General features: G+C 38.6%; 1 protein-coding gene across 3 annotated transcripts in view; it reads left to right on the top strand.

Moving 5' to 3' along the window:
* LOC148376611 (guanine nucleotide-binding protein G(I)/G(S)/G(O) subunit gamma-12-like) overlaps nt 1–9,169 on the top strand; it is a 90,850-nt gene extending 81,681 nt beyond the window's left edge. For all 3 annotated transcript variants that reach the window (XM_088349072.1, XM_088349064.1, XM_088349083.1), the window contains 2 exons: nt 2,754–2,862; nt 7,117–9,169. In XM_088349072.1, the coding sequence (XP_088205198.1) occupies nt 2,770–2,862; nt 7,117–7,242 (219 nt within the window). In that variant the 5' untranslated portion in view covers nt 2,754–2,769 and the 3' untranslated portion in view covers nt 7,243–9,169. The remainder of the gene's footprint in view (nt 1–2,753; nt 2,863–7,116) is intronic.
* Nucleotides 9,170–12,803: the final 3,634 nt, after the last annotated feature.

The raw sequence follows: 12,803 nt of genomic DNA, 5'->3' as shown, positions 1-12,803 counted from the left end.
CTCCATTTTGCATTCATAGAATGTTTTTCATGTGATATATGTAGGTTTTTTTAAGTTTCTTGTAATATTTAGTCCAAAAAATGCATCTTACAGAATGCTTTAGATGTTTTATAAAGGGGGCAAATAATTCAAGACGTGTATTCTATGCAAACGACAGGGATTCGAACTTGCAACTCGTCACCTGCGCAGCGAGCATAACAACTACCACCATTACAAAAATTAAAAGTAAACGGTAAATGTTTTGCATTGATATAGCGCTTTTCAAGTCAATGAAGACCTCCCAAAGCGCTTTACAATGTGCTTCACACTTACCCATTCACACACACACTCACACACCAATAGGGAGTCAGCCATGCAAGGCTTATTGGGTGCATCTATCTATCTATCTATCCATCCATCTATCTATCTATAATGGTAAATGGTAAATGTTCTGCATTTCTATAGCGCTTTTCAAGTCAATGAAGACTTCCCAAAGCGCTTTACAATGTGCTTCACACTTACCCATTCACACACACACTTACACACCAATAGGGAGTCAGCCATGCAAGGCTTATTGGGGGCATCTATTTATCCATCTATCCATCTATCTATCTATCTATCTATCTATCTATCTCTATCTATCTATGATGGTAAATGGTAAATGTTCTGCATTTCTATAGCGCTTTTCAAGTCAATGAAGACTTCCCAAAGCGCTTTACAATGTGCTTCACACTTACCCATTCACACACACACTTACACACCTATAGGGAGTCAGCCATGCAAGGCTTATTGGGGGCATCTATCTATCTATCCATCCATCTATCTATCTATAATGGTAAATGTTCTGCATTGATATAGCGCTTTTCAAGTCAATGAAGACTTCCCAAAGCGCTTTACAATGTGCTTCACACTTACCCATTCACACACACACACTCACACACCAATAGGGAGTCAGCCAAACCATTATTTTGTCAGCCACTTATTGTGATGATTTTTTTTATTATAATTATTGTTTTTCTTATTTGCTTACAAAATAATAACCATAACAATAATCCAAATTCATTCAGAGGTCAAAGGACGATATCGGACGCCATTATTGCCGGCAAAGTAGGCCGAGAGTCAAGGTGGCGCCGAGCCAGAGAAATAATTTCACTTCTGGGAACAATGAAGCAAGAGGAAGTGTGGAAGCTGAAATGACGCTCATCCACCGCGCAATCGTGTTTCTTTACACTCGATGATTTACTGAAAAAGCTTGCGGGACAGTTTGGTGTTGGGGTTGGAGGGAGGGAGGCAAATTTTTGTAATCATTCGTTTAACCCAGGGCTGGGCTAACTTTTTAAGTGGCGGGCCTCGTTGGGTTAGGAAATGTGGCGGATGGTTTGGGGGGGTCTGCTAAGAGGGTCTCCAATCCAATACCTTTGCTCAGAGGCCACATAATAGAGGAAAAACTCTCACAGGTGTCGGTACTAGTTCATTAAAAAGAAGGAGAGAAAAAAATTATAAAGATAGAGAGGGAAAGGGAAGAAAAGAAATAGGGAGTGAGAAAAAAAATAAAAGGAAGATATAAAGAAAAAAAACTAAAGAGAGACAGAAGGAAGAAAGAGATAACAAGAGCAACAACGTGAAAGAAAAAATGAAGAGAGATATGAGAGAGACAAAATGAAAGAGAAAAGAAATAAAGAGAGCGAATGAGAAATTGAGAGAAAGAAAGGGAGAAGTACAGAGAGCGATGGAAAATAAATAAAGAGAACAAAATGGAGAGAAATAAAGAATAGAAAGAAGTACAGCGACCGATAGAAAATAAATCATGAGAACAGAATGGAGAGAAATTGAGAATAGAAAGAGAGAAAGGAAAATAGAGAAATAGGGACAAGGACAAAGGGATATAGAGAGAGAAAGGGAAAGAAAGAGATAAATAAAAAAGAGAGACAAAGATGGAGAACTAATAGAACCAGATAAAGAGAAAAAAGTGGGAGAGATAAAGAAGAGTGAAGAGAAAGAAAGAGTTAAGAAAAAAAGCAGATGAAAAAACTAAAACGCTAGAGAGGGAAAGGGAGGAAAAGAAATAAAAAATAAAATGAAGAAATAAAAAAAAAATCAAAAGCTGAAAGGAAAACAAAGAGAAAGAAGAAAGAAAAAGATAACAAGAGCAACAAAATGAAAGAGAAATGAAGAGAGAAAGGAGAGAGACAAAAGGAAAGAGAAAAGAAGAAATAAAGAGTGAGTAAGATATTGAGAGAGAAAGCAAAGGAAAAGTACTGAGAGCGATAAAAAATAAAAGATATAAAGTGAGAAAGAAATGGAGAGAAGTAGAGGAGAGAAAGAGAGAAAGGAAAATAGAGAAATAGGGACAGAGAGAAAGGGATATATTGAGAGAAAAGGAAAGGGAAATAAAAAAGAGAGAGACAAAGAGGGAGAACCAGATAAAGAGAGAAAAGAGGGGTGGATGTAAAGAAAACAAAAGAGGGAGAAGAAAGAAAGAGTAAAGAACAAATGGCCGAGAGAAAAAAAAAAAGGATAAACAACTCCAATTGCTTTGAGAGTGGCGCCTAAGCACTACAGTAATGCCCTGTACTCGCAAAAAGGTGCACACAATAGAACATCTAGCTTAATAGCAATGTCCGGATATTTTTCGGCATCCCGAAAAAAATGTTCCTATATACCGTTTTTCGTAAGTCGAACGGTCGTAAATATAACTCTTTGTGACGCGTCTCCGTAGAAACCTTGAATATTTACTCACCGCTAATTCTTCCCTATTTGTGTTTTTTTTTCAGTGTTGATTTCTGCAAGATGTCTTCCAAGGCTCACAGTTCCAATAACATCGCCCATGCCAGGCGGACCGTGCAGCAGCTCAGGATAGAAGCCAACATCGAGAGGATAAAGGTACTATCCCTGTAATACAGGGGAGTCAAACGGGCGGCCCGCGGGCCGGATCAGGCCCGCAAAGGGATTGAATCCGGCCCGCGAGACAGTGCTGAAGGAAGCGCAAGAGAAAAATGAGCTGCAGGTTGAAATATGTCCTCTTGATGTTGCCAAAGCTAGGTGCCTCTTACAAACACTGTAGTTGTATTTCTTTTTCTCTCTCTCTCTCTCTCACCCCCTCTCTCTCATCCTCCTTTTTTCCTCTCACTCTCTATGTCTCTCTTTTTCACTCTCCCTGTCTCTCTTTTTCTCTTTCTTTGTTCCTCTTTGTCTCTTTATGTCACTGTGTCTTTTTACCTTCTTTTGCTCTCTCTTCCTTTTTTCCTTTTCTCTCTCTTTTCTCTCTCTATCTCTTGGTTTCCCCTTCTTTCTTCCTACCCTTCTTGCTTTCTCTCCTCATTCTCTCCTTTTCTATTTCTATTTTTTTATTTTTATTTCTTTCTTTCTCTCTATTTTTCCCTCTCACTATTTTTCTTTTAATCTCTTTTGTTTCTCACGTTCTCGCTCTCTTTCTCCCTTTCTCTCTTTCTCCTATTTCTTTCTCTTTTTCTGTCTTTTTTCTTTCTCCTCATTCTACAAGTCCGGCCCCCGAAGGAATGTTTGTTCTATCGTGTGGCCCCCGAGTTAAAATGAGTTTGACAACCCTGCTGTAATACAAACTAAAACCATCTCGGAGAACAATTTACAAAGAATTGAATAAGTCTCATACCTGTCAAGCTCCATTTTCCCTTACAAAATACAAAATCATCTTACACCATATTTTTTTTTCTCAAACGTGTTTATTCATGTAGTCTAACATATATTCTACTTGTTGTTTGTTATATCATATATATTGTTAATGAACATTTTGTTGTGAAACACTGAGTCGCTCGACATGAGGTTTATTATAAAAAAAGTTCAAAAATGAAGTCGCTTGGACCTTCACTGTAGAAGGAAAAAATACATGCAAATAGAATTAAGTAGAAAAAATACATTTTTGTATTCAAATTATGAATTCATTTTCTGCATTCAATTATTGTTGGTAATATACTGATTAAACGGATAACCACCAACCTGTATTTTTCATTTTCTCCCTTTATACTTCCTTTTTTTCTTAACTTCTTTATACAACAATAATGATTCGTAATATTATGCAAGTGAGCCGTTTAAGAGCCGGCTCTCTTTAATGAGTTGAGCCGAAAAATCCGATTCTCTAAAAAGAGACGGACTTCCTTTCACTACATTAACAAAAAAAAAAACGATGCAGAGATAGAGGCTACCGCGGCAAACTCGTTTGACTTGATTAATTTGCCGCTTGGTGATAGTCTGTGTTTGACAAATTTGCGTTTTTCCATATAGATTTTTTCGTACGTCGTATACGTCTTAAAATGCATGATAAACGTACTTTGTGGGGCGGCAGTAGCTCAGGAGGTAGAGCGCTCGTCTTGGGATCAAGGGATCCCAGTTCGAATCCCGGCACGTCCGTGTTACATGTCGAAGTGTCTTTGGGTAAGACACTGAACCCCTAATACCCCCAATAAGCTGGTTAGCGCCTTACATGGCCGCACGGCCGCTATTGGGAAATGTGAAGCACACTGTAAAGCGCTTTGGGAAGTCTTGAGTTGAAAAGCGCTTTATAAATGCTAATCATTTCATTTCATACAACATAATCATTCGTAATATAATGCATCAAAGCAAGTGAGCCGTTGGAGAGCCGGCTCCCTTTAATGAGTTGAGCCGAAAAAGCCGGTTTGCTAAAAAGAGACGGACTACCTTTCACTACATCAAACCGCTCGCCTCGTTTGCAACGGAAAAAACGATACCGAGATAGAGGCTACCGCGGCGAATTCTTTTGACTTGATTGATTTGCCATTTTGTGATAATCTGTGTATGGTACCCATCATTGACAAATTTGAGTTTTTCTCGTACGTCATACACGTCTTAAAATGCATGATAAACGTACTTTGTACGGCAAAAAACGTACAGGTTGACAGGTACGAAGTCTGGTAAAAACACCATCTTCTCCGCTCAAACGTTGTGTCTATACCATGCTACCTCGACACGTTTTCACAAAATGGATAAGGAATGGGAACCAAAAAAAACGTTCTTTACTGAAAACGCTTTGATTCAATTTGGAGATCATTTTCAGGTGCTAATCTAGCACATGGTGCTAATTCCGTGGATTATCTGTCAACCCCTAATTTAACCGGCATTCTAACTGCCGGGTTTCACTGACTTTACAAGATGGTGGGACGTTCTCAGGTGACTGAAAGCCTCCGAGAGCAGGTGGTCTGTTTAAAAACTGAAGGGATGGGTTCCTATTAGCCGTAGCAAGACGAATTGTTGTTCCAAATCTGTGCTGAACATGGTAAGGATCGTGTCTCCCACACTGCAGTGACCGAACTTCTCATTAGCGAAAAAAAACCAACTAAAAAAATCCAAAAACTGGGCAAAGATTTGCTGAGGAGCATGTTCTGTGGAGAGAGGGGAACTGGTTCAGTGTTCACTTAAGTGATGAAAGCAAATTTAATTGAATTGGGTCCAATGCAGAGGTGTTAAATAGGAGGTCTGCGAGCCTGATCAGGCCCACTAAAAGATTGAATCTGGCCTGCTAGACCACGCTCAAGAAGCGCAAGAGAAAAACGAGCTGCAGGTTGAAATATGTCGACTTGATGTTGCCAAAGCCAGGTGCCTCTCACGAAGACTCTGTACTTGTATTTCTTTCTCTCTCTCTTTTCCTCACTTTTCTCTCTCTGTCTCTCGCTTTCACTCTCTCTCTTATTCTCTTTCTTTGTTCCGCTTTGTCTCTTTCTTTCTCTGTGTCTTTTTACCTTATTTTGCCCTCTCTTCCTTTTTTACTTTTGTCTCTCTTTTGTCTGTTTATATCTCTTGCTTTCTGCTTCTCTCTCTCTCCTTCTCTTTTCTTTCTTTCTCTTTGTCACTTTCTATTTCCCTTTGGATTGCTTTCTTTCTTTCTCTCTCTTTTTCTCCCCCTCTCTTACTATTTCTCTTTATCTCTTTTGTTTCTTACGTCCTGGCTCTCTCTTTTTCTCTTTCTCTCTATTAATCTCTTTCTTTCTCTCTCTCTCTCTCTCTTTCTTTCTCTCTTTCTTTATCCCTTTCTTTCTTTTTCTCTTCTTTTTTTGCTTTCTTCCTTTCTTTCTCTCTTTCTTTATTTGTCTCTCCTCTCTTTTTCTCATTCTCTCTTTCTTTCTTTCTTTCTTTCTTTCTCTTTTGTTCTCTCCCTCTCTCTTTCTTTTTTTTCTCTCATTTCTTCTGTCTTTCTTTCTGTCTTTCTTTCTGTCTTTCTTTCTGTCTTTCTTTCTGTCCCATTGTCTCTCTTTTTCTCTCCCTCTCTCTTTTTCTCTCTTTCTTTCTCTCTCTCATTCTCTCTTTCTTTTTTTCTTTCTCTTTCTTTGCTTCACTCCCTACTTTTCTCTCCCTCTCTTCCTCATATTTCTCACTCTCTTTTTTTCTTTTTCTCTAATCTACTAGTCGGCCCCCAAGAGAATGTTTCTTCTAACGTGTGGCCCCCGAGTTAAAATGAGTTCGGCACCCCTGGTCTAATAGGAAGAATAATGTTCGGCGACACATTGGAGAATGACTAAACCCAAAGTGTGTGAAAATAGTCAGTGAAACGTGGAGGAGGAAGTGTCATGGTTTGGGGCATTGGACCTCTTGTACGGCTACATGGCCAAGTGAATGCAAATGTCTATCAGGACCTTTTTGAACAGCACATGGTTCTTTATTGCAATCGTCGCCCAATCAACCAGCAGTCCTAAAGCAGGACAATGGTCCATATGGGACAGAAAAACGAATAAAGAATTTCCTTGAAAGTGAAAACAGTGAATTCATAGCATGGCCTGCCCAGAATCCTGATCTCAAACCATTAGAAAACCCCTGGAAAATCCTCGGTGACAGAGTTATGGTGAAGAAACCCTCTACAATTACCAAACTGGCGAAGGGGGGCTGGAAGAAGAATGGACCAAAATCACACCAGAGCAGTGTGAGAGCCTAGAGCTATCCTGTGGCCACAGATGTGCTGAAGTCATGGCCTCTAACATTCAGAATTTGTCATTTTGTGGAGAGAGTGTTGTAGTACAACGACATAGACACAATAAAATGTCATTTATTCCATTTTTTTCATAACTTCTCTAAATTGTATCTGCAGTGTATATATAATATAAGCATTTGTATGATGTTTTTGATTATTTTTCTGATTTGTGCACTCTACAGGTATCCAAGGCCTGCGCCGACCTTATGACTTACTGCAACGATCACTCGAAAACCGATCCCCTACTCATGGGAATCCCCGCCTCAGACAATCCCTTTAAGGACAAAAAACCCTGCACTATACTGTAGAGGGCGCTACGCTGCCTTCACGGGAGTTCTGTTGTTGTTGTTTTTTGTTCGTCTTGTTTGTTTGTTTTTTTGCTCATATATCGTTGCCGTGTTTGGTGTGCCGGGAGCAGGGGTGTACGGCGTCATTAAGCATGTTTTGTTTAGCTCCACGCTTCTTCCCATCCTCCCTAAATATCTTCATAGTCCCTGCTGAAGAAAAGCAACCCCAGAACATGATGCTGCCACCACCATGTTTGTCAGTGGGGATGGTGTTTTCAGGGAGATGTGCAGTGTAACTCTTACGAGTGAGCTACTTGTGGTCCACAGGTTAGCGAGTTTTCACCACGGGTAGCTAATATTAGTGCCTCTCGGACGGCCCTAGATTTCAGTTTTTTTCGCTCGTTACCGTGACGATCACAACAATCACCTTCGCCCCATTCTCAAGTCTTTTGCAGACTCCCAAATATTTTATGCCAGAATCGCCCTGTATTTAGCTCCATCCATCTTCCCTTTGTTTCTAACTATTTTAATAGTCCCTGCTGGAGAAAAGCAACCCCAGAACATGATGCTGCCACCACTATGTTTGTCAGTGGGGATGGTGTTTTCAGGGATATGTGCAGTGTTACTCTTACGAGTGAGCTACCAGTGAGCTACTTGTGGTCCATGGGTTAGCGAGTTCTCACCACGAGTAGCTAATATTAGTGCCTCTCGGACGGCCCTAGATTTCAGGTTTTTTCGCTCGTTACCGTGACGATCACAACAATCACCTTCGCCTCTTTCTCAAGTCTCTTGCAGACTCCGAACAGTTTTAATGCCAGAATTGCCCTGTATTTAGCTCCATCCATCTTCCCATCGTCCCTAAATATCTTCATAGTCCCTGCTGAAGAAAAACAACCCCAGAACATGATGCTGCCACCACCATGTTTGTCAGTGGGGATGTTGTTTTCAGGGAAATGTGCAGTGTTACTCTTACGAGTGAGCTACCAGTGAGCTACTTGTGGTCCACGGGTTAGCAAGTTCTCACAACTGGCAGCGACTATTAGCATCTCTCGGACGGCCCCAGATTTCAGGTTTTTTTCACTTGTTACCATGACGATCGTGCCAATCTAAATTCCGATGTGAAATCAGGTTCCGACTCATCCTTTTTTACTTTCCAGACTATAAAGTGCACCTCTAAAAACCGAACCCATTGCCAGAAATTTGCAAGTGCGCCTTATATCCAGTGTGCCTTATAGACTGAAAAATACGGTACCTGTTTAGATTACCTTTCAAAATAAAAGGTCAATTAAAATTCGAAATGTATATAAATACACACAGTCTTTTACAGTTAACAATTACTGTATGAAAATATTAAATTAAGAATAATTAACCGAATATATGCCCTTGTGTCATTTACCCATAATGCAAAATGCTATTGCTAGTATTTATAAACCGCTAATCGCTATTTCAAAATAAAATGCCGCATTACACGTATTCCGACCGGGTTGCGTATTATTTTATTAGCTTGGCAAAAATCTACGTGTTTTTTTTTTTTTTCAGTTTAAGAAAATCTAATTTAATAATTTATATCGTTAATGAAAGTATTAGCATCCCAGAGAATTATTTCCGATGTTTAGAAATAATCGCCCGTTTATTCGTTTATCGGAATCGAATTCCACGAAATCGGTATAAATCCAAATGTATATTGGATAAAATAGTTCAAAACAGAAAAGCGCCCTTTATTATTTTACCGACGTTTAGCTGTGTTAGCCGTTAGCTCCCGTTAGCAAAACGTCACGCTGGTATTGAAGTTTTTGGACCAAATTTCCGAACGCGACCTCTAAGCTTCAGTTCTTTCGGGTTTCCAATGTCGGTGCTATCATGACAGTTGTGTCAAAAATACAAAAAAAAATTGTATTTCATTTACTCGTCGGGACTGTCGAGACAATAAAATGATTGACGAAATGAACGAAGTGATGTGTTTTACACGTTTTCTGTACGGGTTTTGACCTTTTTGGAAAATTGAGTCGAAAATATACACACACGGGTCAAAAGTAACCCAATTTGGGTCAGTTAAAGCAAGCTTTGTTGTTCTACACTTATGAAAAATCATTAAAATTGGGTCGATAAGTATAAAACATCAAAAATATGTTTTTTTTTTAAATAAATAGAGTCGAAGTGTTGAATTGTTAATATTATAGTTGGTTTAAACGAAACTCTTCCAAATCGGGTCATATTGTATTAATTCTGTACAATTTGGCTACGCTTTTAGCTTTGTAGCTAGCTATCTTCCTAGCTTTTTAGCTACTTAGCGAGCCATCTAGATAGCTTTGTCTATTTTTGCATGCGATCTAGCTATCTAGCCAACGTTTTCTATTTAAAACTTTGGCCTAGCTTTGTTTTTTAGCTTTCTGTCTAGCTATTTTAAGAGCTTTCTATTCTTTTAGCTAGCTAGCTATCCCCCTTTATTTTATTTTTTAGCTTTTTAGCTTTGTAGCTAGCTATCTTCCTACCTTTCTAGCTATTTGTTGAGCTATATAGCTAGCTTTGCCAATTTGGGGGCCAAAACTAATAAAAACAAAAACTGTTTAGAACGCAACCCTAAGGTAAGTTGTGCTGAAACAAATCTTGGTTCATTTTGTTTTGCCTGAACTAGAAGATTGAATCATTTGGTTGAAAAACAACAGTACTAGTTCTATCCATTTGTGTCTCCTTCCTCTGTCCCTTTTCTGACCCAATTTGGATAATTTTGTGAGCGAGTTGTGTTGTTAGAAGCAAACACAAATATTGGTTCGCTTTGTTTACAACAAAGCAAGATGAATCATTTTAGTATGGAAAAAGATATAAGCCTGGCCAATATTTGACCCAATTTAGGTTATTATTGGATTTGAATTCGGTTGTTGAAACTTACACCAGTTGGCTAGCCCTGCCAATTTATGACCCAATTTGGGTTATTTTTTTCCCCCCAAATTGTTAATACGAACCCCCAAATCTACTCATTTTGGTTCAAACAAATCAAAAGATTAAGTAATTCTTTTGCAAAGAAAAGTACTTGCTTGGTCAATTGTTGACCCAACTTGGGTTGTTTTTTTTCCCCAAATTGTTAAAAGTAACCCCCAAATCTACTCATTTTGGTTTAAACAAATCAAAAGATTAAGTAATTTTGTTGCAAAGAAAAAGTACTTGCTTAGTCAGTTGTTAACCCAAATTGGGTTATTTTTCTTTTCCAAATTGTTAAAACCAACCCCCAAATCTACTCATTTTGGTTTAAACAGACCAAAAGATTAAGCAATTTTGTTGCAAAGAAAAATTACTTGCTTGGTCAATTGTTAACCCAACTTGGGTTATTTTTCTTTTCCAAATTTTAAAACCAACCCCCAAATCCACTCATTTTGGTTTAAACAGACCAAAAGATTAAGTAATTTTGTTGCAAAGAAAAGTACTTGCTTGGTCAATTGTTAACCCAACTTGGGTTATTTATTTTTTTCAATTGTTAAAACCAACCCCCAAATCTACTCATTTTGGTTTAAACAAACCAAAAGATTAAGCAATTTTGTTGCAAAGAAAAGTACTTGCTTGGTCAATTGTTGACCCAACTTGGGTTATTTATTTTTTTTAATTGTTAAAACCAACCCCCAAATCTACTCATTTTGGTTTAAACAGACCAAAAGATTAAGTAATTTTGTTGCAAAGAAAAGTACTTGCTTGGTCAATTGTTGACCCAACTTGGGTTATTTTTTTTCCCCAAATTGTTAAAACCAACCCCCAAATCTACTCATTTTGGTTTAAACAAACCAATACATTAAGTAATTTTGTTGCAAAGAAAAATTACCCGCCCAGTCAATTGTTAACCCAACTTGGGTTGTTTTTTTTCCCCAAATTGTTAAAAGTAACCCCCAAATCTACTCATTTTGGTTTAAACAAATCAAAAGATTAAGTAATTTTGTTGCAAAGAAAAAGTACTTGCTTAGTCAATTGTTAACCCAAATTGGGTTATTTTTTTTTTCAAATTGTTAAAACTAACCCCCAAATCTACTCATTTTGGTTTAAACAAACCAGAAGATTACGTAATTTTGTTGCAAAGTAAAAGTACTCGCTTGGTCAATTTCAATTGGGTTAACCCAATTTGGGTTATTTTTTCATATGTCTGTGTTTTACTACCAATTTAGTGTCAAAACCCAAATGAACCCAAAACTGCTCAAAATGTCCCCTTTGTGTCTCCTTCCTCTGTCCCTTTTTTGTCCCTGTGACCGTCAACCCCCCTCATTTGCGATCATTCCGACGGCCGTGTCGTCATTCGTGTCCGTGAAGCAACTTTACTGTAAACACTTTTTTTCACAGCGTTTTGGGGAACATGCTTATTGTTACCGCGTGGCCTTTTGCTTTAAGATGAAGCAAATGGAACCTCGTCCTTCTTATTCTGATATCTCAATAAAGACGTCTTTTGTCAGAAGAACAGTGTTTGGTTTTTCTTTCCCCACAATGTCATGTTGGATGTGTATTTCTTTGCATTTTTCACTCTTTTAGCGCCCTTTTAGCTATTTAGCCGACTATCAAGTTAGTTTCATGCTATCTAGCTAACATTTGATCTTTTTTTTTGCTAGTTATCAAGCTAAATTTTGGCCTCCTTTCTATTTAGCTATCTAGTTTTTAGCTTTCTATCTGGCTATTTAGTTGGATTCTCAAGGTTTCTTCATTTTCTTCATGTTGAGGATTTTGTGTTTTTCCTTGCCCTCATGTAGGTTTTAGATCAGGGGATGGTGTCATAATAGTCTAGTCTGTACAGCCCTTTGAGACTTCTTGTGATTAAGGGTGTCACAAATATACCTCATCTCATCAGCTGCACCGCTTATCCTCAGTAGGGTCGCGGGGGTGCTGGAGCCCATCCCAGCAATCATCGGGCAGTGGGCAGGGGACACCCTGAACTGGTTGCCAGCCAATCGCAGGGCACACAGGGACAGACAACTCATTCGCTCATTCACACCTAGGGACAATTTGGACCGGCCAATCCACCTGAAATGCATGTCTTTGGAATGTAGGAGGAAACCCACGCAAGCACGGGGAGAACATACAAACTCCGCACAGGAAGTCTGGAGCTGGATTTGAACCCACGCAGGAGGTTCCCATGACTTGAACTGTGCCGCACATGCGCTAACCACTGCGCCGCCGTGCTGCCCTGCAAATATACCTGACTTGACTTTTTAATACCATTTTAGATATTTAGTCAACTATTTAGTTGGGCAAATTTTTAAAATTTTTCATGCTATCTAGCTAATATTTGATCTTTTTTGCTAGTTATCAGGCTAAATTTTGGCCTCCTTTCTATTTAGTTATCTAGTTTTTAGCTTTTTATCTGGCTATATAGTTGGCTTCTCAAGTTTTTTTTTTCATTTTTGTTGAGGATTTTGAGGTTTTCCTTGCCTTCATGTGGGATTTAGATCAGGGGATGGTTTCATAATAGTCTGTAGTCTGTCCAGCCATCTGAGACTTCTTGTGATGAAGGGCGTCACAAATAAACTTGACTTGACGTTTAATTTTTAATTGTTTTAGCTAGCTATCTTACTACCTTATTAGTTATTTAGCCAACTATCATGTTAGTTTCA

Source organism: Urocampus carinirostris, chromosome 1, assembly GCF_059441175.1.
Source record: "Urocampus carinirostris isolate Australia breed hairy pipefish chromosome 1, RoL_Ucar_1.0, whole genome shotgun sequence".
In the NCBI taxonomy this organism is placed as follows: Eukaryota; Metazoa; Chordata; class Actinopteri; order Syngnathiformes; family Syngnathidae; genus Urocampus; species Urocampus carinirostris.
The sequence above is the reverse complement of the archived record's forward strand: the minus strand, read 5'-3'. Positions and strand labels throughout refer to the sequence as shown.